The sequence below is a fragment of the Musca vetustissima genome, unplaced genomic scaffold (genome assembly GCF_032173495.1).
Source record: "Musca vetustissima isolate MV318-11 ecotype Yass unplaced genomic scaffold, APGP_CSIRO_Mvet_v1 utg14942, whole genome shotgun sequence".
Lineage (NCBI taxonomy): Eukaryota > Metazoa > Arthropoda > Insecta > Diptera > Muscidae > Musca > Musca vetustissima.
In genome coordinates, this window is record NW_026882070.1 from 180,199 (window position 1) to 206,188 (window position 25,990).

General features: G+C 34.7%; 5 protein-coding genes across 5 annotated transcripts; 3 read left to right on the forward strand and 2 right to left on the reverse strand.

Moving 5' to 3' along the window:
- The first annotated feature begins 165 nt into the window (after positions 1-165).
- On the forward strand, positions 166-7,797 carry LOC133328233 (uncharacterized). Its single transcript, XM_061536781.1, has 3 exons — positions 166-573; positions 6,999-7,232; positions 7,309-7,797. Exons 1-3 carry the CDS (start codon positions 166-168, stop codon positions 7,795-7,797), a joined length of 1,131 nt encoding a protein of 376 aa, XP_061392765.1.
- On the reverse strand, positions 4,801-6,402 carry LOC133328223 (uncharacterized). Its single transcript, XM_061536772.1, has 5 exons — positions 6,351-6,402; positions 5,733-6,252; positions 5,272-5,672; positions 5,047-5,205; positions 4,801-4,985 (listed from the first exon to the last, which is right to left on the reverse strand). Exons 1-5 carry the CDS (start codon positions 6,382-6,384, stop codon positions 4,801-4,803), a joined length of 1,299 nt encoding a protein of 432 aa, XP_061392756.1. The 5' UTR covers positions 6,385-6,402.
- A 2,754-nt stretch (positions 7,798-10,551) lies between the features above and the next one.
- LOC133328234 (phospholipase A2-like) lies at positions 10,552-11,199 on the forward strand. The gene is made up of 2 exons (XM_061536782.1): positions 10,552-10,862; positions 10,929-11,199. Exons 1-2 carry the CDS (start codon positions 10,552-10,554, stop codon positions 11,191-11,193), a joined length of 576 nt encoding a protein of 191 aa, XP_061392766.1. The 3' UTR covers positions 11,194-11,199.
- A 315-nt stretch (positions 11,200-11,514) lies between these two features.
- On the reverse strand, positions 11,515-13,597 carry LOC133328222 (nucleolar protein 9). Its single transcript, XM_061536771.1, is given in 3 exon segments — positions 11,515-12,474; positions 12,476-13,320; positions 13,386-13,597. Coding segments are annotated over 3 exon segments (2,016 nt in total). The 5' UTR covers position 13,597.
- A 2,512-nt stretch (positions 13,598-16,109) lies between these two features.
- On the forward strand, positions 16,110-25,030 carry LOC133328224 (condensin complex subunit 1). The gene is made up of 6 exons (XM_061536773.1): positions 16,110-16,224; positions 16,314-16,785; positions 18,344-19,466; positions 22,162-22,457; positions 22,595-23,546; positions 23,612-25,030. The coding sequence occupies exons 1-6, from the start codon at positions 16,110-16,112 to the stop codon at positions 25,028-25,030; spliced, it is 4,377 nt and encodes a 1,458-aa protein (XP_061392757.1).
- The last annotated feature ends 960 nt before the right edge of the window (positions 25,031-25,990 follow it).

Below are 25,990 nucleotides of genomic sequence, written 5' to 3' on the forward strand. Positions count from 1 at the left end.
AAGGTTCGGATAAACTTAATCAAATATTTGTTATTTTAAAATAACTATAAATAAAAAATTAATTTAAGAATTGAAAACAATTTATTATTAACATCATACATTTTTTATTTATTTATTTTACAGTTTTTAGCAAAATTCTGCTGAGTTAAAATTGATAAAAGAAAAATGCCACCAAATTCGGAAAATACCAGCCTTGAAACATCTGCACCTGCCGAAGAAAACAATGATGCTACCACAACAGATGATGATCTGAAGGGCAAATGCATTGTGAAGTATCGTAAAAATTTCTATGACATCACTAGATTCCTGCATAAACATCCGGGTGGTATAAACACCCTACGTGGTTTAGAAAATGCCGATATGACAGCACGCTTTATGCGTGCCCCGCCACATTCAGATGCTGCCATGTATCTAATGAAAGAATATCAAATTAAGACAACACCTGCAAAATGGAGAAATGGTCGCCGCCATACCGCGAATCAAATTAAAGAAAATATTGAAATTGTTGAAGAAGTGGATGGTGATGAGATGGCGGATAAACATAATAATAATGGTCTCGATGATAGTATGGAGGTAAGTTAAATGTTGCAGAGTAGGTTTTTATCTATGGACTTAGTATGAATCATTCGTGTTTTTTTAAATTTATCATTGAAAATGGTTGACTTATCAATGTATTTTTAATTTAGAACACTAGAACTTAGCCATAAAAATGCGACATTGGTAAATAACCATGATATTTATAATTAAAATTTAATTTCTTTATTAAAACGGGGCACAGGTATGAGTGATTAGCTAAGTTTTGAGATAAGATAAACTATGTTATAGTATTGTAAATTTTATAATTGGTGTTTTTTCGTGTTCGAACAATTTTGGTCTATTTCCGTACAGCAAGAATGTAAGAGTTTTTACTATTTTTTTCGATATCATAAAGGAAAAAAGTGTTATCGTAGTAAAAAAATAGTAGATTCTTGCAGTACGGGAACAGACCATTTATTTAGATATAGACCAATGTAGCATTATATATATTAAATCGAACAAGATGATCAGCTGACTGCACGAGAGGTATCAGCTGATCTTTCTATTTTAAATTAGTCATATGAAAATGTAAACAAACATTTTGACATTAGACTGGGAACAGCAAAAATTTTTATGAATTATGTTAATAAAGTGCCATTAATAAGTCCCATAAAACACACGTGTTTTCAACGTTAATCAAATAGTTTCTAAACTTTGAACTTTAATTTCCAAATCTTCCATTCATTAGATTTCCAAGCGATTTCATACCTTTCAGATTACGCTACTACGGCTGTTCACAGTTCCTTTAATTTTGTTATTGTATTTCATTTGGTCTATATGTAGTATATCAATGTTCTATATCAGTCTCTAGACCATAAGTACTCGTCTACCCAATAATCAATCAGTCATAAAATACATTTTTTTTTTTTTTTTGCAAAACTTTTATAATATTTTCTAGTGAGTCATTAACAGCGAACATTCCAAAAGAGTCTATCAGTCATAATACAATGATCAAGCAACATTCATGACGTATATTTGCATAGCATTTTCTTTTTAAGGGGTGTAAACTCTTATCGAGACAGAGTTGTTTTATAATACACTTACTCTTATTTAAACCATAATAAAATAATAATTAATAAATTCGAACAGGTGGATAATGGGTAATATATGATTTTGAACGATTTTTTTGACAACTTATCGTTTTATTAACTAATGAAGAAACCATTTCTTTTACTATCATCATACATCTGGTCTAAGTTGAAGCATGTGACAACCTCTCCAAAGTTAGTTGTCTTGGCTTGTGGAAAATATGTGTTATGTCTAAGTAACATTTGTTGTGTTCCCGTATTTTTTTTAATCGTAAAAGAGAAAAATAATACATCATTTTCTGAAACGGAAGCTGGCAAAAATGTCAAATATTCAAAATCAACACAAGATTACAGGTTCATTTTTTTCTCAAAAGTCCTGTAGTCTCTTCTAATGGCACAATAAATAGGTACTCCATTTATTGCAACTGACTATCCGATTAACTTTCAAAGTTCATAGTTTCTATCATGGCACAATAAGTAGGTAATCCATTTGGCGCAGGTGATGTCTCGATTAACTGTAAAAGTGCGTAATTTTTACTTGAATTCGATGTGCACATGTTTTCGTTTACGCTAAATTCCAGTAAGATAGAGTGAAAATTTTACAGTTGTTTTACTGAGTATTTGCAAATTCTTATTGGGAAAATTTTTCCAGTTACATCAGCTGATATGTTATCAATTGGTTTTATTATTATTTTTTAAAGAAACAAAACAATTTGTTTACAAACAAATTGAATCTTTGTTATTTTTGAATTTTGTACCTTTAAATATTAAAATGTGCAAATAAAACGCAAGTTCTCTTGCCAATCTTTGTGCCAAACTTTTTGAGGTTATAATAAGCTGTTTCGATACAATTTTTTACTAGATGTTGAATTTTCTCTCTTTTTCATTTTTACTCTCAGTGAAAAAAATCAAACAGGTGGATGATGATTTTTAACGTAACATTTTCGATTTTTTTTTGAGAATTTTTCTTTTTGAATTTAAGATGAAACTATTGTTTCCATTTGCACCTACTCCTCCACAAAGTAAATTTTCTTGTCCTGTGTAAACTATGCATTATATCAAAGAATATGAAAATTCAGTTCCAGAACCTGCATGATCTACTAATTTTAGATGTTTTGTAAATTTTTACTCGAAACCCGTTCCTGAACCCACAAAACTAGTAAACCCAATTTAAATTGTTGTGTTGAATTTGAAGCATTGTCATCTAATGTTGAAATCTTTACTTGTTTTCCGTTCCATAACTTTTCGATTTTAATATTTTTTCCCTTTTAAAGGTCGTTTACATATAACCGGATTTGGTTAACCCAGTGGGTTTAAATTTTCAATTTCTTTGAATATATGTCAAATAAATCCTCATAAAGTAGGTTAACCCGGTAAAAAGTTCTAATTAAATGCCGTATTACTACCTTTTCTTTAAAAAAGTTCGGGAACAGAACAAAAATAAGTATGATGCAAATCTATTAAATGCATACGATTATGTTTACATAAAACCTTTATTACTAAAAACTTTCTATATTTGTTAATCCTTGAGGTCTATAAAATTTCAATACACAATTTTATCGGCGAGATTGTGATGTATACAAATAGAAATTAGATAATATGTTTTTCCAGCAGGTTAACCACTATAGTGAATTTTTACAGCTGATATTTCCCCAACAATATCGTATTATTTCAATATTTAAAAATTCTTTATAGGAACTACTTTTGTAAAGTCTTAAAATATTATTTTCTTAAACGCAATATTATTATTTTTTTTAATATACAAGAACATGGACGTAAATTACACAAAGATCCGCCATTTTCAAAGCCAAAAGAAAAAACCTTTTCATATTCTCAAATTCCCCCATTTTTCCCAGGCTTTTTTGGAGGAAAATTTGCAAATGAACCTCATTTCTTGTATTTTTATGAAATAAATTAATTTGTTAAAAATGTGATAGAAAAAAGTGTATTATGGCTAAAACGACATTTACATTAGAATTTTTTATCGGGTTAACCTACTTTATGAGGATATATTTGACATATATGCAAAGGAATTGACGATTGAAACCCACTGGGTTAATGAAATCCGGTTAAATGTAAACGTACTATAAACGAATTAAATTTGTCAAATATGAATTCGAAAGTTGGCAATTTGTCTTCTCATTTCAGTTAGAATAAGAACAACGTGAGATTAGGAAAAGGAGAAATTCTCAGGGAATTTTTTTATTATGCTACATTTTATTGAATATTTTTCGAAAACTATGTTTTTATAATGCAAACAAATTCCACTGGATTTACTTGAATTATAGTACATTCACATTGTAACGGATTATGTTAAACAAGTGGGTTTAAATTCTCAATTCCCTTACATATTTGTCAAATAAATCCTCATAAAGTCCGTTAACCCGGTTTAAAGTTCTAATGTACAATCGAAATCGAATTTCGTAAATCAAAATGAAATGAGTCTACACTAATTCTATTTCTCAATTCTAAATTCGAAAGATGGCAATTCGTACTCTCATATCAGTTAGAATAGGGAAAACGTGAATTGGGGACAGTGAGAAAAATCCCTGTGAATAATATCATTGTTTCGAAAGCTTTTTGTTGGAGTATTTTAGATTTGCATTCCGTTGGCTCATGTTTTTACATAGATATCTTCAATATAAAGATTAAATTCCTAGACCAGTTTTCCAAACTGAGGGTCTTATTTTTCTAAGAACTATCGAAGAGACAAAAATAATATATTTAGCAGAAATATAATTTTGGACTAAAGTTGGAGAATTTTTAAGGATCGCAGTCCTTTGGACGTTGTTGTCGGTTCCAATGAAATACTTTTACATACATTTTCAACTATGTATTTAAATGCAAAGCACCATGTTAAAAATCAAAATACTTCATAATACAAGAATTTAGACTAGTTGGAATAAATCGTTTATTAACAAATTACATATATCCACATATTAAGAGGTAGAGAATAATAAATGTTATTAAAAAATATATATTAGATTATATTATTTTCTGTATATTTGTATATTTTTTTTAGCAAAAATCTATACAAAATATACACATAAATATTTACATTGTCTATATATTAGAAATATATGTATTTATTGTGTTTAAAGATTGCATATCAATTCCATTGGTATTTGAATTTTAACTTAAACGTCTGCCTATCGAACAAAATAAAACAAAAAAATCAAATTAAACTAATTAAATTTTAATAGACATCATGGGAAGGTCCACCACTACTTGTTGGAACATATACTTTGGGTTTGGAAAAAATTCGTATATCTGATTCTAGTTGCAACAGTTCCTTTTCGATTTCAACCTTTCGGCGGCGTATTCGCAATGTTTCCGTTGTCATTGGCATACGATTTAATTCAAGGACAAGGGATTCCATTTCTGTAAAAAGGAAATTTTAAGTTTTTTTTTAATATTTAAAAATAATGTAAGTAAAATTTACTTTTCTCAGCTGCATTTAATGCTGCCAAACGTTCATCTTCACTGATGGCATAATGACCCAGTGGACAATTGGGATCTCTTGACATTTCCCTTTGCCTTTCCTCCTCTTTTTCACGTTTCTCTTTTTCCAAATATCTGGGTAAGCGTATTTCATCACGACCTATTGGAAAAACATATGGGATATTAGTACTTGTATCATTTTAATATAATTTTGCGATTGGCCTACTTCCAAATTTATAATTTCCATTTGATTTTTTCTTACTGGCAGTTGAAAACATTGTTTGACGACTACGAGCACTTGAATGAATTTCTTCATCTCTCGTTTGATGTGTGTTAATTTGTAAGTTATCAAATTGTTCGTGAAATTCGTGGTCATTGTATTTATCTTCCATATGACCATTGGGCATTTGTGAATATTGTGAACGGGGCGAATAGTGGTAGTAAGGATTTTGTTGTTCCTCCTTATCATTGGTATTTTTGTGATAATCATAGGAAATGTGTTCCTGTGTTGGTTGATGATTATTGTCATCAGCAGGATTGATGGTTTGAGAATTTGCATGCACATTGGTTGCAGTTATGGGGCAGGTATCTTCACGAAAACGATAATCCACTTCTGTGGAACTACATCTGTAAAAAAATAGGCATTTATATAAATATATAAAATGGGGGTCTTCAAACTGTCCATACTTTTTCAAAGCCTTATAGAGAAACTCCTCGTCAAGAATATCCTCTGTTTGTATTTCCTTATCACATGATTCAGCTTTTGATACAACAGATACCACACTGGCACTGCGAGGCATAGAATTTCTATTAGCTGTCCTATAATGATCCGCACCTGTATTCCTTTCATGAGGATTCGTTGGAGGCCCACCAACTCTTTGCTGACTATACGAACGTCGAAATGATAACTGTTTTTGTCTCATTACTTCTTCGGGTCTTCCTCTCAACACACTAGTTCTTCCTCCTCCACATTGTGTGACCCCATCACCAGTCCCCTTACTAGCTACTGTCATTCCTGTGGTTGATGAATATTCCGTTCGCCCCGTACTCTCATATCGTTGCTGTGAATCGGAACGCCTATGTAAATATTTCTGTTGTCTCCTCTCAAGCTCCTGTTGTTTTTGTATTAATTTATTTGTTGTATTCTTCTGCAGTTCACGTAAATTTAATTTATTTTCACGTAAAAAATCGCGTCTATGGTTCATTTCTGTGTGAAAAATGGGAATGAAATAAAAATTAAATGAAAATATACACATTACTATTTTTGTATTGCCATTGGCAACCAACCACCAGCTAGCTACTTACTTGGTTCTTGGAAAATTCCCTTCAGGGTTCTCATGGAACCACATGGTGTCTGCATTTCCACACTCTTTAAATAATTGACAAATAATAATGTATTTATTTGTTTAATATTTTTTATAAAAATAAACTTATAAACATTTATAAAAATTATGGGAAACAATTTCAAAAAATACCTTCAAAATGCAAGTTGACAGATTCCACTTGTTTTGTTTGCCAACGGCACAGTGCTGTATTTGCTATGTGTCATTTGTTTACATTCTGTAACTACAGGTGTTCATGGTCAGCAACACAATTGTGACGCCTGGCGCCGAGCGTTTTTAGATGAATGACTTTTAACGTTAAACGTTTACATTAAAAAATATTGAAATTAAATAAAAAAAAATTATAGAATTATTAAAAAATTATGGTGTTTATAACACATTTATTGTAGCGGAATAATTTAGAGCCCCTATAAGCTGTTGATAATTTTGTTAATACTATTTAATCATAATAGAAATTAATAACTATTTAAGATAATTAAAAAAATAATAGGGATACAGTTCTGTGTCGAGAGATAACCTAAAAAGTGGGGACAATATTTTTATAATTTAATTTAAAAAATCCTTAATTTTAATAACCCTACTTTATTCTTCTTATTTTTAACAATTTCAGCATTTGGTGGATTGGTCGAAAGCTATGTTACCACAAATTGCCAAAATTACACCGTATTACAACGAATGGGTGCACAAACCCGTCGATCGGCCATTACGTCTCTTTGGGCCATGGTATTTGGAGATGTGTACCAAAACACCATGGTGGTTGGTGCCGGCATTTTGGATACCCGTCATATCAACCATTATTTATAATCAATTTAATGAGTCCGTTGCAAATCGTGATTTATTAAAGGTAATATTACAAATCAATCTATTGAAATATTACAAAATATTTAACATTTTCACATATTTTTTATCATTTTTCTTAGATAACATTTTTATCGGTCTATTTCCTAATGGGTATCTTATTATGGACATTGCTAGAATACGTGCTACATCGTCATGTATTCCACATGCAAATGAAGGAGAATCCCAACCCCTGGCTGTGTACATTTCACTTTATGATACATGGCCTACATCACAAGGTGCCCTTTGATCCAATGCGTTTGGTATTCCCACCATTGCCGGCTGTTATTCTGTGTCTTACATTTTATATACCATTATCATATATTGCACCCTATCCACGGGTACTATTGGCCGGTAGCCTTTTAGGTTATCTTGGCTATGATATGATCCATTATTATCTACACTATGGTAATCCTAGTCTTAAGCAATTATATTTTATGAAACGCTACCATTATCAACATCATTTTGCCCATCAAGATCAAGGATTTGGGGTATCGAATCCTTTGTGGGATTTTGTTTTTCAGACACGCATATGTTTGCGTAAATTAACATTTCGTTTAAAGTGGAAATAGTTGTATTATTATTTTTTTAATACATATTTATATTTTTATATATCTATATGTATAAGAAGATAAAGTATTTATATATATTTTTTATTAGTTGTATAAGTCTGTTTTTAGTAGTATTAGTATTGTAGTTATAATGGAACAAATAATATAAGACAATTTTTACATGTGTTTTATTATTTATTTTATTTTTTTGTAATAAAAATATATATTGGCTGTTGTAAAATGGTAAATTTGTTTTTTTATAACATTAAAAAGGACTATCATTAGCGTGTTTATACAATTACAAATACAGGACCAATAAACAAATCAATTAACATTAGATGAAATAGATTCTTGCAGTTTCAGGAATAACGCTAAAGAAAGATTTTAAAAATAAATTACCAAATCTGAAAACTCCGTTAAATAAATACTTCTTTATAAATAAACTATTTTTACTTCATTTCTTTCATATTTTGAACAATAAAATTATCGCATATATATTTTTGGCCCTTAAGTCTTCCAGGTGCTCGGTGCATACACAACGTCTTCAAAGAATATTTTCAACATATATTCATTTTTTGACATAGGCCCCATATAAAAGCCGAATTTAACAGACTGAGTGTTTGTTTATAACTTTATTCCTTTCTAGAACGCACAACAAGCCTTTGATTGGCTTAAGTTTATATCCAACTGCTGGATATATTGTAAAGTTAACCACCCCTCATTCCAACCTAAACTTACCTGACCTAAGAAGAGATCTTCTAAATATACACTTAATGTTGCACAGGTTATCAACTACTAATTGTAGCCCTAGTAAAGATATGTTATACCATTTGACATGATTTGCACTTGACGGACGAGTATGACTCTATGTAAACCACTCAACCGATGCTGCCAAGGCAAAAAAGGCCAAGGTTTTTATTACACAATGGGCTAAGGACACGAGTTTCATTTGGCATATGGGTGCTACAACAACATGACAGATATACTATCCGAAACGACCTGAGGCTTACTCGACCAACGACAGTGAACCAGGAGTCCACACACCACTATAGTAGCAGAAAAGTGACAGCTGCCTATACATACGAGAATGGTTTTAGCCCAATTAAAATCAGGATGGAACAGCTTCGTCAATTCGTATTGGTCAAGAACTGACAGTACGATACCAAACTCATGACCAGAATGTGGAATTGGTTCTCACAATACGCTGCATATTTGCAATTGCCCAGCAAAACCCACTCATCTGTCTCCGGAATCTCTTTTGACGCAGCCAATACAGATTGCAACATTTTTGATCATGGAAACAGAGGAGTCTGAGTTGCTATAACAATAAACTCTTTTCTGTCACTAAGGAAAAATGAGATCAAACTCGTTGTGGAAATCATAACAGGACTCTGCAGCATTAGGCCTCTCACATCGATTATTTTAATTTGAAAAAGAGCTGGAAGGCTTTAGTGTTAAGGAATGAATTTTAATAAATAAATAATTGAGCACATATTAACACATTTCTCCGGACTTGATCCCATTAAAATACTTAGCTTTCCAAAAATCTGTCATGGTTATGCTATAACATATTCCTCTATTCCCCTTAATTTTTTCCCTTATCTCGTTTCTAACCTCTCCTGTCAGACAATTAGGATGAGCACAATGAATCAAAAGGGTCTCCTAGTCCAAGCAGCTGCTAAATGATTGGTGGCTGAAAATCCTTTTAACAGAACCTAACCTATAGCGTATCACATAGTCGATCGTTTCGACTTTGTTATTATATGGTAACTGTGAGGGTCGATTTAAAATCCCAAAATTATTGAACTGACCTCGTAATTATTATTACTATTGTTTAATAATTAAAAAGATTATCTAATATATTTTTGTTCAAAAGGTCGACGTATTAAACATTTATAATAGAGGCGTATTACTATTAATCTATTTAGATTACATATTGGTCGAATTTTTTAAACCTCTATATAGACGAGTATGAAGGTTTTATAAAGGATTTTTATAAAGGATTATTATCAAATCGATCAGCTATACCTGTTATATTTTTTCCTCCAAGTGCATTAACCGATGCAATCCTACAAAATGGACGGCCTTTAACCGTTTAACGACTTATAAAATTCGTCTTTGTAAATCGTAGTCAAATCGAGTTCAGCTATACCTGTTATATTTTTTCCTCCAAGTTCATTAACTGTACCGATGCAATCCTACAAAATGGACGGCCTTTAACCTATTTGCGATAAGGTTTTGTCGAAATCATGGGTTTAATGACCACATTATTCCAAAAGAAGGATACATTTAACAAAATAATTATGTAGCCTTCCATAAAAGTTTCGGTTGAGGTAAGGTAGGTTGATTAAAAATTAACGGTATTTTCTGCTTGCATTTCATTTTGAATTTGTTGAATTTTCGATTATGCGCATTACAAACTTTAAGCCATCAAAAAATTAATACAACTTCCAAACATATGATCCAATTTCAAGTTCATGTTATTAAAGATTTTAAACGTACAATGTTGGTCTACCTCAAGAACGCCGCTGCTTCTAGCCGAATTGAAACGTAAATAAAACATTAGCATCAGCTTATCAGCTAGAAATACGTTAAAATAAATGCGGCTTCTTATCTCCTCCAGAGAACATTTTTTTCAAAAAAAGGTCATTAGCGAGTAGGCCCCGGGGACTATTGTTTGCAGTGCTGCTACCGTTTTTACTTAAATATCATGTAATAACTCAAAAACAATTCAGTTGGGCGTATTGAAGCAACGAAATTCCATTCCATAGAAATATGCAGCGGGTAAAAGTTTTATTGATTTCGTTCTGTTTAATGCTGTGCGCATTATGCATCAGTGGCTTTAGTGAAGAATCAATATTTGAAGATGAGGATATTTATCGCATGGCGTTGCCACCTCCAAATGCCACAGGGACCACTGTGCCGGGTACTAAATGGTGTGGTCCCGGTAATACTGCCGCCAATTATAATGATTTGGGTAAGCATCGTGATACGGATACATGCTGTCGTGAACATGATCACTGTGAAATGATTATTGAACCGAGTACATCAATGCATGGTATTTCCAATGGTGGTATGTTTCCAATGTAAGTTAAATTTTTTGGAATAGATTTGGAACAATAGTTTGTAACCTATTTTTATTTCTCCTTTAGCATGAAATGTTCCTGCGAACAGAAATTTATCAATTGCCTGCAAGCTGTCAACAGTATGGTCTCAAATACCTTGGGCCATATATATTTTGGTGCCACTAAGCACTGCGTGGAATACGGGTTTCCCATTGTGAGCTGTAAAAAATATATGGAAGGTACATTCCGTAAACGTTGTATACGCTATAATATTAATAAGAAACGTCCGAAAATTTGGCAATTATATGATATACCTTTCTATACAACGAATAGTGTTAATAAACCGAAATGAGTTAAAAAAAATTCTAAAGAGAAAAAAAGGAAGAATTCAATAAAAAACATTTATTAAAAAGTATTTTAATTTTTAAATAATACATTTTTGCACTAACAACCCGAGGTCTCTATAGGTCTTTATAAAAACCATAAAGGCCAATTGATCTGTATAGAAACCACAGGTCTTTAAAAAGACCAATTGGTCTGTAGGGAAACCATAGGGCTTTATAAAAACCAATAGGGGTATATAGAGATCATAGGTTAGAGTTGATTCCCCGTCTTTAATTAAAAATCATAAATAAAACACCAATTTGTTTTTATTTTCCCCTTCAGGTCACAGTCAATTTATTATATCCTTAAATAATTCCTGTGCTTTTGATTCTTTTTTCTTTAGGCTAGCCTTCCATTGTTCGGCCGATAGACGATATGTGTCAACACGTAGCTTGGTACACACCAATTTACCAAATGGTGAACCCTTTAACATATTCGATTTCTCTGCCAGTTCCTTGACAATTCTCGCCTTTTGTGGCTCCAAGGCTGCAGCAAAACATGACTCAACAACTCGTGAACCAAATTTCGTTATGGCCAAATCCACGTAGTAACCTTCCAAATGTTTAATTAATTTCTCACGTGATTTCTCACCAATAAATTTACTTTGTAGAAATGCATCACAGATATGAGAACCATTGGGTGTGTTGAATACCGACACCACATATTCCGATGATGTTTCCAAAATACAATTAACCAAGAAGATGGGTTTATTAAAGCGTAAAATATCCTGTATGATTAGGGAGCCATGTAGATGGACAAAGGCCGATTTGTCTTCTTGTAGAATTTCGAAGGGTTTCAGTTTGATGAGACATAGGAAAAAGGATTTCATTTTTTCCTTGTCGCCACTGACATGTAAGGCTTGTTGCAGGGCCGAAATAAATTGGCCCTGTTTGGTTTGAAGCCGTAAACAAGCCGAGGCCAGACCAGATATTACACCAGTGTGTCCTATCTTTAACAGTTCTTCAATGTGTTCTTGTAGCTCTTGGAAGACATTTTCAAAATCTTCTTTCTCTTTGATATTTTGCAATAGTTTTTGTACGGCGAAATTTGTTAACTGCTCCTTGGCCAATATGGCCAATTTATTGGTAAATAACATGGCATAGAGTTGTGTTAGAAGTTTGGGACCAGCCACTGTAAGTAGAGTTTCCAGTAGTCTCACCGAACATTGATAATGAAATACATTGGGTAATTTGGGTAAAGGTGCGGTAGATTTTTCTGTTTCACCACCTTCTTCTCCCTCCTCCCCTTTGGTTTTCCGTTTCCATGGGCTCCTGTTTCTGTTGTTCTTCCTCATCATCCAGAATTTCAATTTTCTTATCATCCCCACTATCATCAACTTTCAGTAGTCCTTCCATTAGAATCTTTTTACCAAAATGTTTTAGCATATTTTTATCAATCACCTTCAAGGCCACACACAGGACACTTAACAGGGCAGAAGAATGTTCATCATATGGAAAGTCAGAAAACTGTGGCCACATTTCTAAACGTTGTGCAAACTCCTTGGCTACCTCCTGGAATTCCTCGGAAACTTCATAGACCTTACGTTCCTTGGCCATAACTGCACCTCCCTTTTCAAAGGCCACCTTAGCTACATGCACACCAGATAGGCATAAAATACATGTACGCATAATATGACTGGCACACGAATCCCATACAAAATCTTCCAAATTGTTTAACATAAATTTACCCACTCTCAACACAAAGTTCGAACAATTTTGTTTGTGTTCCTCGGGGAATTCAGTGTCCAAATTGTAACGTTCCTCGCTAATAACATCTTGGGACAATTTAGGTTTTTTATTACTCGATGGACCCTCTTCGCCGTCCTCTTCATCATCTTCGTCTTTAGTCTGCTTCAGTTTATCCTTCTTCACACTTCGCAAAAAGGCAATTTCCACCATTTTCTGTAGAACATGTGAGGCAAAACGATCGGAACATATTGGCCGGAAATTATCAGCAAAAGCATGGAAATAGGTTTCCAACTGTGACGGTTCCACAAAGCCACACAACGATTCCAAGACTTTGCACACAATTTGATTGGAGGCCAAATGGACTTCATTATCTTTGGTCTGTTCGAAAACATTGTTGGCCATTGTGACTAAGGAAATTGAAAAAATCGGAATTAAATCAAAAATAATTAAAAAATTAAATTCAAAATCTTACCCTTCTCCTCAACATCTTCGAAACCGTTTTTCATGGCATCCAAAATATTTATGAAATAATTGTACTGATCATCATCGATGTGGGTTCCTCGTCCATAGATTCCCTGCTTGGCAAACCCCTTGGCATTACGCAGGAACCGAGCATTTTTCTTCTTTTTCTTATTGCGCTTAAAGGGTGGCGGAGCCGGATTATTGGTTACCTCAGTTGTCATCGTGTTTTTTAGAGAATTTCTTTTAAAAAAATTAAATATTGACCGTTTTAATAAAATCGCATCAACCGACAAAAAACGTGGACCGAATTCAAATGAACGATTCTGTGAATGGAAAAGTTCGGAACTATTCCGAAATGTTACGAATTGGGAAGACAAAAGAAAATTACCAAAATATCGTTGTGTTTACGAATGAGTGGGAAGCATAAAAGCAAAAACAATGTTGTGTTTTGGAAAATGAACTACCGAAACTATTTGTAGGTTATAGTTCCTTTTAAAAGAACACTTCCCTGAACTGAAGTTTTCGGGTTTTTTGCAATATCGAGATAATTTCAAATACAACACTGGTTATGTAGATGAATTTTATTTTCATGAGGACTTTCAGGACTCAGATTTTTGAAGTGGTGCATCTGTGCCTTGTTGGTCCTTAGATCTCTTCAAAAATATTTTTCTAGGCTAGAGTTTCGGCGTTTTTATATTACATTTACATTGTACTGGATTTCATTAAACCCAGTGGGTTTAATTTTCAATTACATTACATCTATATCAAATAAATCGTCATAACGTAGGTAAATCCGGTAAAAAGTTCTAGTGTCCATAGCAGAGATTAACTCACCCCAGAAAAAATACATACATTTTCATAATCCTGAAAAAATATTCTCAAAAAATGATTCCATATTTTACTTGATGGTGTCCTAGAATTATGGTGTCCTAGAATTATTAAAATATTGACTAAAAACATGTTGCGAATAACTATTTTATTTCTGACAGAAGAAGCCTCTATCGACAGAGTTGCTTTTTATAATTTGCCTCAATAAATACTACATTTTATTATTGCGCCATGGTTCAGGACACTTTGAGTCTTTGATCCATTGTTCTCATTCTGCGTAGCTGAAAAAGAGGTAGAAGGGAGGAAAAAGAAAAATGGAAGGAAATAGAGGAAGAGATTACAGGTTTTCGCTTAGCCATGAGAGATTTTTGGCAACGCTAACTATTTTTATAAGAGCTATTACGGAGAAGAATTTTAGAGAATAAATGTTATAACTACTAAAGGACCGATGTCTTTTGCTACGTAGCATAGAACACATTCAAAGTATATGCTCAATTGCTATTAATTAATTATGCTCATTATGAAGGGTTAATAAAAAAGATCCACTCCAAGCCTAATAATAAAATCACTCAAGAAGTACAAAACAGCTATAGGCCTTCAATCTACATCGCTGATATACCTACCAAGATCTAGTCCACTATTTTTCTCAAATCTAATGTCAAAAATTTGGACTTTGTTTACGTTTTCATAATGGAAGTCAATTCACAATAATGGATTTTGACAGCAAACTTGAGAAGCAACTGGTATCAGCTGGTCTCCCCAGTCTTTGCTATCAGCTTAGTAAAAGGGAAAATTTTCAAATTCGCTCTCCAGTAAATATGCTAAAATTAGATGACAAAACTTCAAAATCAACATGACAGCCAATCAGAAGTTGGCATTTCTGTTTACCATTTTTACTCGAACAAATTTTTCGAGAAAAAAGTTTACAAAGAGAACGTCACTTAGTTTTGTGTTCTCTAAAATCTAGTTCAATATTTTACAAGTTTTTGGGGTTCAGGAACGGTTTTGAGTAAAAAGTTGCAAAACTTGTAAAATGAGTAGATTCTTTAAGGTTCTTGAACGGAACTGTTATTAATAAACCTTGATCCCTACATTTGAGTTTTATCTCGTTTTTCCCTTGTGTAAGCTATGAGAACTAGCCAGATGGATTATGAAGTTCTGCGCCCTGGCTGCGAAGACGACCGTTTTGAAAAATATAACAAAATATTTTCGAAAATCGGTTTGTTTGAAGATTAATTCTACAACATTTGTAAGAAGAAATGTATGATTTGTGAATGAAACAACATGTAAATCATATCCTCAATTCGGTTTTGAAAAGAAAACCTGACATTCCATTCATTATTCGCGTTTTTGGTAAAATGTTAAAAAATATGTCAGAACGACTTGTTGCACTTGTTTTCATTTATTCTGACATTATTGCCCATAAGATAGAGGTGTATTTTCTCCTTTCTGATTATTATACCTTGTATAATTGTCGATTTGGAGTAATAAGCACTCGGTCATATCCTCAGAGACTTTCTCCAACATTTCTAAAGGTTCGCCCTATAAGCATTGTATTGCTGTTATTTAAAGCTATCACATATAAACGTTGTTGAATAATTCATAAAATTATTTGCTAGAGGCGCCATCTTTTAATAATTTATTACACTATTCACTCGAAAAACTAATATTACATGACCAAACAGGCATGCAATCTCTTCTTTTTATGGGGTGAAAAGTCATTGTGTTTCAAACATTGACTTTCTCGGCCGTTGTTACACGACCATTAATGCAACACTGTGTTGTAGCGTCATTTGTTCATATCAACTGAAATTTCACAGCACTGAACAACAACTGCAAAGCGAAGCAATTATATTTTCCAAGTGTTTTTTATATTTATTAGAAATATTTTTACAAATAAATTAAAATGGATTTTCAATTTAATTTACCATTGGCTACGGGGGATCTTTTGAATTCCAGTGGTGATAATTATTATGTCAAGCAGCTATATAGTCCATCGGAAATTCCTGATAAACTGAAAGGTAAGTGAATGTTATTTGACTAATTTGAAGTTTTAACTAATGCCCGCGAAATGCCGGACCACCTCTCTTTTTGTCTTCCTCCCCTCCAGCTTGCAAGCAGATGTTATATCAAGGTGATCCCTTCTATATCTTCGATCATTTCGATACATTTTATGCGGTGATTGAAAATAAAAATACCGATTCTTCGGCCATGACCAATTTAATGCGTAGCTTTGATTTGCTCTACTTGACCATTGATAAGTTGGGAAATCGTTTGGCACCCTTTTTGGCGTTGAGTGAACCACCCACAAATCAAGAGCGGAATTCACATTTAAATCTAACGAAAATGTGCATGTTTTTGATTGTAAATGTTGTAAGGAAAATCGATAGTAATATTTTACGTCTGCAACAGCAACAACAAACTAATCAACAAAAGAAACGAGGAAAAAATGCCGATACTGTTGAACAGTATCCTGATTGGGAAACAAAGCGGGGGAAGTTTTTGGTACAGTTATACAATGTGTTGCAATTTCCCTTGGAAAAACTATGGAGTCCTCCTATGGCTGAAGAGAATTTTGTCAAGTAAGTGAACAATTGTTTTTTATTTATTTTTTGATTTAAGTCTTATTTAAGGGCTAGTAGCGAATTGTTTTGAACTTTTCACCATAAGTAGTTCAAGAGGCCCTGATTATAACGGTAAATTCTCCCCATGCTTAAAAAAATACTAAGCAAAAATATTCTATTTAAAAGCAGATAGCAGATGATACCTTGACCATAAGATAAAGTTTGAAATCTGCCGCGAAGACCTATTACCTACAGAAACTGTCTCGTAGTTGTATTGACATATTCCCAAAGGGTCCCAGTACATATTGGAAGCACAAGGCCCTCTCATACCCCAGAGTTAGGAAAGTATCATTAGAGAGGATGTGACCTAAGATTAGTTATTTATGGGCGCCTATTTCACCTTGTCGATCTTGGTATAAAAGCATATTTAATTGTGTAGCCGAAAATAGGAGAAAATCTTAAATCTAAGCACGTATTCCGGTCGCCCACAAAAACTATTTTATTTAAAAGGAGATGCTGCCACGTAGCCCTTTGGCATTAGTCGAATGGATCCCAGAAGATTTTTGGAAACTAATTTTTCTTATGGAAATCCATATTTCCTGAGATATGAGTTTTCGATTGAAGGATTCCAAAAATGTTATTTTTATTCAAGAAGATCTATTTTATTTCAACAGATCTCTCCATAATTGAAAGTCTTAAATTCCGGGACGAAGACTTATGTATGTACTATTTAAAATTATATTCTGTCGCTTAGCCTGTTTTCGCAAGAAAGGAGAAAGTTTAAAATTCCTGTGAGAAGGCCAGCAAGAAGTATTCTCTGTAGAAGGAGATCCTGTCCGTAGCCGATTTTTGGCATCTGTCCATAGAAGAAAGAAGAGAATGTTTCAAATCCCTGTCAGAAGACCTGCCAAAAGTTTTGGATTTAGGAGATTCTGTCCATAGCCAATTTTGAAATCTGTCCATAAAAGAAAGTCAGTTAAGGGGCCCATATCTACGGAAGTAAGGTCTTAACCAACAAAATAATTACAAATTGTTCCCAATATTGCCTTATTTTTCAATTTTATAATTTTTAATAGCATGGGGTAATACCAGGGTCTCAGCGCAACATTGGGAGGTCCTTATCTCCTAGGAGAAAGTTCCAAATCCTATCAGAAAGGCGACTACCAACAAAACGGATTCTATTTAGATCAACATCCTGTTCGTAGCCGATTGTGGCATCTTTCCATAAAGAAAAAGTCGCATAAGGGTACCATATCTAAGGAACTATTGACTTATCTTACAAAACAATTACATTTTTGCAATCAGGACATCATTCGCTTCAAATTATTGCCCATATTTCCATAGTGAATTTAAAAGGCATGGCAAAATTTTCTGGTAACTCAAAGAAACTTCGGACCCTATATCACAGAATTATTATATTGTTGTAATCAGAAATCCTAAAACTATTTATGGTACAAGTTTCAAAACGATCCATTTCCGACCCTAATATAGCAACACATTCCTTTATTTACTCTTCTCCTTTCCTTTATTTTCATTTGTGTTCTTATTCGTTTTTCTTTTCTTTTTTATCCTTTAGTTTAATATGTGACATTTGTTATCGTACATTGGAAATGTTACATGTTCGTCCCGACAATCGTCACATTGTTGAGACGATATTTCAAATTTTCGGCACCGCCATTAAACGTTATCAACATGCTATGAATTTTCCAGTACGTATTCTCCAAATTCTAAGGACCGTTGAACATGCTGCTGTTTCCATTGCCACTGGCATAAATATTCTGCATGAGGAATACAACATCACCAGTGTTTTCTCCGTCTTGATTAAAGAAATTGTCGAATGTTTGACCCTAGATTCGGCGGACTCAAATGTTTCCAGAAACTTTTCAAATTTTCTAATGCATTCAGCCTCAGTGGCTCCAAAGCTAATGATACCACATCTGTCCACCTTGTGTGATGAATTACTCAACTGTGAATCGTATTTATTGCGTAATTGTATTCTACAAATAATGGGTGATGCCATTGTGGGTGAATTAACATCCGAAGAACTCTCGGATGAATTAAAAGAGGCTCGCAATGAATTTTTGGAAAATCTTCTAATGCACATCAATGATGTATCGGCTCATGTACGCTCGAAAGTTTTACAAATTTGGCATCACATGAAAGAAGAACAGGCGGTGCCTTTGTCTTTTCAATTAAAAGTCCTCTCTGAAGCTGTGGAACGTCTTGAAGATCGTACCTCATCGGTGCGAAAACATGCCGTACAACTCATAAAAGCATTTTTGGAACGTAATCCCTTCTCTGCCAAACTCACATTGGAAGAGCTGCAAAAGAAACACGATGAAGAGGTAGAAAAAATGGAAAAACTCACTGAAACCCTTGCCGAGGAACGTAAAAAAGCCGAAGAAATTGAAGAAAAATGGACATTAGTAATACCGGAGATTTTGCCATTTGTTGAAGAAAGTCTCAAGGAGAATAATGAGCCTACGGAGACCCAGGAGAATTATGAAGATCTTGTACAACGTATCTCCACCATGTTGTTGGAGAAAAACTATAAAGAAGCTGTGGTTTTGGTGCGTAAAGCTGATCATGTAGCGGGGAATTCGGAATTGCGTTTGTCTTTGCGTCATGAGGAACAGTGTGCCTACTATATGGCCCTGTTGAAGTCGTATATTTTCTTGGCAAATGGTTGCAAGGATAGTGTGAGTATACAAATTTGATATTTTTATTTATTTAAATATTTTTTTTTTTAGAAATTTCTGTATATTGAGCAACTTTAGATTCAAAGTAGCATTCAAGAAAATTACCACAAATTATTCGCATCTGTTATAGGAATTAAAAACTAGTTCTACACAGCAAAGTCCTGCCAATATATTATTTTTTATTTGGAATACAGGATTCTCATATAATAGATTTAAAATATTTTTTCCATTTAAAATAATCTTTATAGGAAATCTTTCATTGAAAATATTTACACCCGTAAGTGATAGTTTACATCTAGGAGACTAATATGAAAACCAGGACAATGACTATAACAATTTTTCTCTACGTTGAAAACCTTTCAAAGATCGTTGGAGGTATTTTAGTTATACAAATCTTCAAAAAATGAATATCTCCTTCTGTTGGAAACAAATTAAGGACTTTCTGAAAATCTTTATTTTATTGGAAGCCACTCAGTGATTTTAAAATTTCCATTTAACGGTTTCTGGATATAGTAGTATGTTTATATACAAGAGACCCATTAAAGGTATTTATAATATTTTACACGAGAAGGATTTATTTTCTACTCTGAAGCTCAAATGTCCCTATTTTTTGCAGAAAATTCTGTTATAATAGAAATCCAAATTAAGGAGATGAAGTATTTGAAGGGGTCTTTGTAGTCGAGCTGAAGGGTGTCTTTACAGATGAGTTAAAGGGAATCTTTGTAGATGACCAGAAGGGAGTCTTTATAGACAATCAGAAGAGTGTCTTTTATAGACAAGGTCTTTATAGACAATCTGAAGGAAATTTTTATAAACGAGCTAAAGGAGTCTTAATTGACGAGCTGAAGAGTGTCTTAATTGACGAGCTGAAGGGAGTCTTTATTGACGCGCTGAAGGGAGTCCTTATAGACGAGATGAAGGGAATCTTTATTGACGAGCTGAAGGGAGTCTTTATAGACGAGCTGAAGGGAGTCTTTCATGGAGTCTTAGTAGACGAGCATAGCTGAATGCTGTCGGACGCTTCCACAGGGAATTGGGGAGCCCAATATATTTAAAGAGTAACTGCGTATAAAGTAAGCCGTCGTGTACAGTTAAAGGGTTTAAATTCTATTTAACTAACGAGGCGAAGTTTTGGCGCCCATACACCATGGGTTCCTAGTCTCCAACCGTGAAGAATGAATTCCTAACGCAGGGATGTTATACGTCTTCGTGCCTTATGTACGGTTTGCAGTCAGTGTGCCGACGGTATTCGGACGGAGTCTCGTTGATTATATCATTGAGTATTGAAAATTTAGTTAGCAAGTTCTTGCCGTGGTCGATTTCATGCTCTTGACTCCTACCTAAGATGGTATGGCTGCCTTTGTCACCCTTAGCTAAAAATCCATGTAGCCATTCGGACTTCTCGATCGTAAATAAAGTGTTAATTCACCAATATTGCAAAGGACATTTATTGCAGGAGGACAGACTAACTGAATCAACACTCAACTCGTTAGGGGTTTAAGGAAGTTTTCGCATAAGTCAAGAGATCATCCTTCCCGATCTATGGAACGATACCCTGATGACGGACGAGGAGAAAAAGCGGATGTTACTGTCATTAACACTTTATCCTCTAGACAAGAGGGACCGTTGAGTATGTCAGTTGATGATATGCGCTCTTCCAAAATGGAAACCGCTAGAAAAGCGTCGACTTTAGCCGACAAGTCGATACTTTTTAGGCAGACGGTAACTGAGGTGTAGTCTCGAGTGAATGTTTCAAAGGCACTTCAAAATCCTCTCTGTCGGTAGCTCCACCAGTACCCAAACGTGCAACGTCCAAAGAAGCATTGGATACAGAGGCGTATCATAGGGAAATTACTTTTTGGTCGAGAGGAAGTATGAGAGATACTAATCTCACAAGACCACTAGAGAATTTTTGATCGATCGACTATCTACCTCGAGATACCTTTGCCGAGACCTCTATCTCTAGGCTATGGTAAAGGATATTCACTGTACATTATTAGAGCATAAAAAAAGCTCGGAATTGAAGTCAGGAGTTATGACTTTCAAAATCCCCAGTTAACGGTTCCGCCTCCTGTTGAAGGTTGAACTGATTTTTTTCTGACATTCTACATTCTGGAGTATGAAACACATAGTTGATGGTCCTTAGATCTGAAGGTGGTATTCAAAGTTCTTCATGGGTAAATAAGTTCTTGGAGGTTGAAAAACATATTTGATGGTTCTTTCATCCGAAGGTGGTATTCAAAGTTCTTGGTGGATAAACAAATTTCCCACACAAATTTCAATATAAATCCACATTCATATTCTGTCTCTATATATAGGTACCGCTCCAGTATTTTTTAATTTTCAGACGTACGAAGGGCCTATAATTTGATCTTCCAAATTCTCGGAGGGTGAACAAAACTTCAAACAAGATTCTTAATATAGGTTTAGGGTTTGACATAGCCCACATAAACAGGTCACAACCCATTTTAGGTATTTCGATTATCCTATAAGAATTTTCCAACCGAAATGACAGATTCAGTTTACAATAGAAGTTCTTGTTTTAATATAGCCCCAATATAAGGGTATTGATCGACTTTTGGTATTTTAAATACCCAAGATATTCCACTCCAGGAATTATAATTGGAAATATTTACAATTTATTTTAAAATCCGCTTCCATTAACTCTTAATTTATTATCTTTTCCCTGTTTCAGAACGAAGAGCTGGGTACCCAAATTAAAACCGTGCAATTTTTACAAGATTCCATTGAATTTTCGCGGGCGGTATCACGAGCAATGCCAAAGCTATTGGAAATGTTGCTGTCGAAAACAAATACTGATGTCTATGAAGCTGTCGATCTTTTTACCACTGGCTATATGTTTGGTATTAAGGGTACCGAAGTGGGTATGCGTCAAATGTTATATTTGGTGTGGTCATCGGATAAAGAGAAGCGAGATGCTGTCTCAGATGCATATAAAAAGGTGCTGTTTACCACCGATCAAACTGGAAGGTAAGTAGCCTTGAATTTAAACATATTTTTGTAATTGAAAAGAAATCGATTTTATTTTAGAAGTTGCATTTATATGAATGAAAGTCCAGATCATTTTTAAAATTGGAATTAATTTATTTCTTTTGTTCTCTTTACAGAGCCCATGCCTTACGTGTGGTACAAAATCTGTCCACTTTTCTGGAAGGAATTGAATATGGCCATTACACAGCCCTGGAGTGTTTGGTACGTGAATGGGTCAACAATGAGGATATCGATGCCAATGTTATACAAGTTCTATTTGAACGTTTCACATTGAAACTGGAAGGCACAACGGATAATGAATCTCGTCTGGCCCTACAGCTGCTCATAATGTGTTCGTATGCCAAATCCTCAATTGCGTCGGCAAATATTAATATTATTGAAGGCATTGGTTTGGGTCAAAGAGGTAAACAAGATCCACGTATCTATGCTAGCTGTTTGGAATTCTGGTTAAATTCCATTGATCAATCGTTAACCTCCAAATATTACAAAAGATATGAACCCGAATCACCGGTCGTGCAAAAAATTATCGATATGTTTATGAAATTCTTTTTCCATCCACGTATACCGGATTTTGATAAGTTGACCATGAACACGTTGCAATTCTTTTATCAAATGTGTCAAACGCCCGATGTTATATGTCAAAATATTGTCAAGGAATTGTTGAAGAAATTTAAAGCATTCGCTATGAAGTTGTGTGAAATCACTGCTTCGCAGCAGGCACAAGCTCAGGAGACACCCTTTTCACAACAAATTCCCGGGACACAATGTACCCAGTTGACACAGAATGCACAGTTGGCTGGTGGTACTGCTTTGGTTCAGATGAAAATGCCGGTCTTTTTGTTGACACGCTTCATCTTTATGATTGGTTATATGACCTTGAAGGAAATGATCTTTTTGGATATTGATGTCTATAATAATATGAAATTTAGGCAGGAGTTGAAGGAATGTGAGGAGAAGAAAAAGAAAACGGTTGTCAATACAAATCGTCGAAAGACGGCAAATCTGAATATGTCCGCAACGGAATCGTTGAAGAGATTGTCGGTGGCTGCAGCGGAACCGCAACAAGAGGTAATATGGTTATATACTTTTTTATATGAAAATGTTTTAAAATATTATTTTTATTTCCTTTCCAGCCCGATGAAGATCTCGTGGGTGCCACAGCCGAGGACAACATTGCCGAACTTATCAATCACATTTGCGAAGAAGTCTTATTGTATGGGCAAAATTCTTTGCTGGTCAAAATTTTCCCATATGTCATGGAGATTTGTAAATACCCCGTGAAATATCGTGATGCATCATTACAACAGGCTGCCACTTTGGCTTTGATACGTTTCATGAGTGTATCGTCGCGTTTCTGCGAAGCCAATATGCCATTCCTTATGAACATTTTGAGCCATTCAAAGAACATTAAAATTAAATGTAACATTGTCATTGGCCTTTCCGATCTGACATTTCGTTTCCCCAACATTATTGAACCCTGGACGGGGCATTTCTATTCCACCCTACATGAAGATAACACCGAGTTACGGCTGACAGCCGTGAAAATGTTATCCCACTTAATTCTGCACGAAATGATTCGTGTTAAGGGGCAAATTGCCGATTTGGCCATGTGTATTGTTGATCCGAATGATGAAATTAAAAATATCACACAGCAGTTCTTTAAAGAAATTGCCAATAAATCGAATATCCTTTATAATGTCCTACCAGATATCATATCCAAATTAAGTGATACCTCACAGAATCTCGAGGAGGAGAAATATCGCATCATTATGCGTTACATTCTCAATCTCATACAAAAAGATCGCCAAGTGGAGACATTAGTGGAAAAACTTTGCCTCCGTTTCCCCGTGACACGTGAAGAACGGCAATGGCGTGACATTGCCTACTGCCTTAGTCTGCTATCGTATAATGAGAAAACAATAAAGAAACTCATTGACAACATGCAATACTACAAGGATAAGGTACAAATCGATGAGGTCCATCAATCGTTTAAGTTGATCATATCGAATACCTCCAAGCTGGCCAAGCCAGAATTGAAGGCGATTGTCACGGAATTGGAAACACGCATCAATGAATGTCTGCGCGTCAAAGAGCCCGGCGAAGAAGGAGCAGAGAGCCAAGAAAACGATAAAGAAAATGCTCCAGCAGATGGTGGTGCGGCGAATAAAACCAAAACATCATCGAAAAATAAATCAAAGGCAGCCGCCGCATCCCAAAAATCACGTCGTAATCGACAAAGAAAATCATCAACATCCGAGGAGTCGTCTTCATCCGAAGATGAAGCACCCAAACGAACACAAGGCCGCGCAGCAGCAGCTGCTGCTGGTCGCCGTAAACAACAACAGCAAACACAAAGTGATTCCAGTGATTCAGATTCTCCACGAGCACCACCTGCCAGCACTTCCAAGAAAGCTGGCAATGCTTCACTTTCGTCAACGTCAACTCGTACAAGTCGCGCATCAGCGTCTGCTTCGCGTAGCAAAGTTATTCAAGAAACTGGCAGTTCAGAAGATGATGTACCCCAACGTAAACGTGGTCGCAGAAATAGATAAATTTACCAACAGATTTGTTTTATTTTTTGGATGTTGTATTTAATTGTTTGTTTGAAAACATTATCACATATTTTTTATACAAACATTTATACATATATACAAGTATTTTTTTTATACATTTAAATAAATTATTTAACTTTCGGAGAAAAAAAATATAATTTATTTTTTAGTTTTTCTGCAAGATGTAATTAGTTAGTTTGGGTTTAATGGGAGTTCCGGGTATTTTCATGAATGACAATGAGGACTTGAAGTCTACATAAATGTGTTGCGGAGGTTAGGATGACAGCAGATACTATCCAGTCATCTTCTGGTTGACCGAAAGCATTAATTTGTTTATGTTGTTGTAGCAACAGAATATATGTGTTGTGTCATTCATTGACTGCTTCTGCTTCCTCTACCTCCAAATTCAAAAAAGTTGCAACTTGAACGGGTTGCGTCCATAGTGAATTCGGCGATAGATGAGTCGACTTAGCTGGGCAGTTGAAGAGGTGCAACGTGTCTTGTGGTCGTAGTCCACATACAGGACATGTGTTAGGTATCCAGCCGTTAATTCTTGCCCAATATGAATTGAGGCGGTTGCACCATTCTGATCTTAGTTGAGTTAAGACTACTCGTGTTTGTCTTTGCAGCTGTTTTTCCTATGCTGCGATGGATGAAGGGTGGTCTCCGATTATGGTATTCACGCGATATTGTTCTACTTCCATAAGACTATGGCAGGGGTGTTCCCGACGATAGCACCCAAGCAAGTACTGCATCGACAACATGTAAACGTGTCGATGGACGGGTCAGATCTTCGTCGCCTCATGAAGATGGTCGACAGAAGTCATGAGGATACAACCTGTTGCAGTTCTCAGCGCAGCATTCTGGCAGGTCTGGATATTCTTCCACAGCGTATCACTAACATTCGCAAACCACACTGGCGTCGCATAGCTTACCACTGACCGGCCTATTGCTTTATAA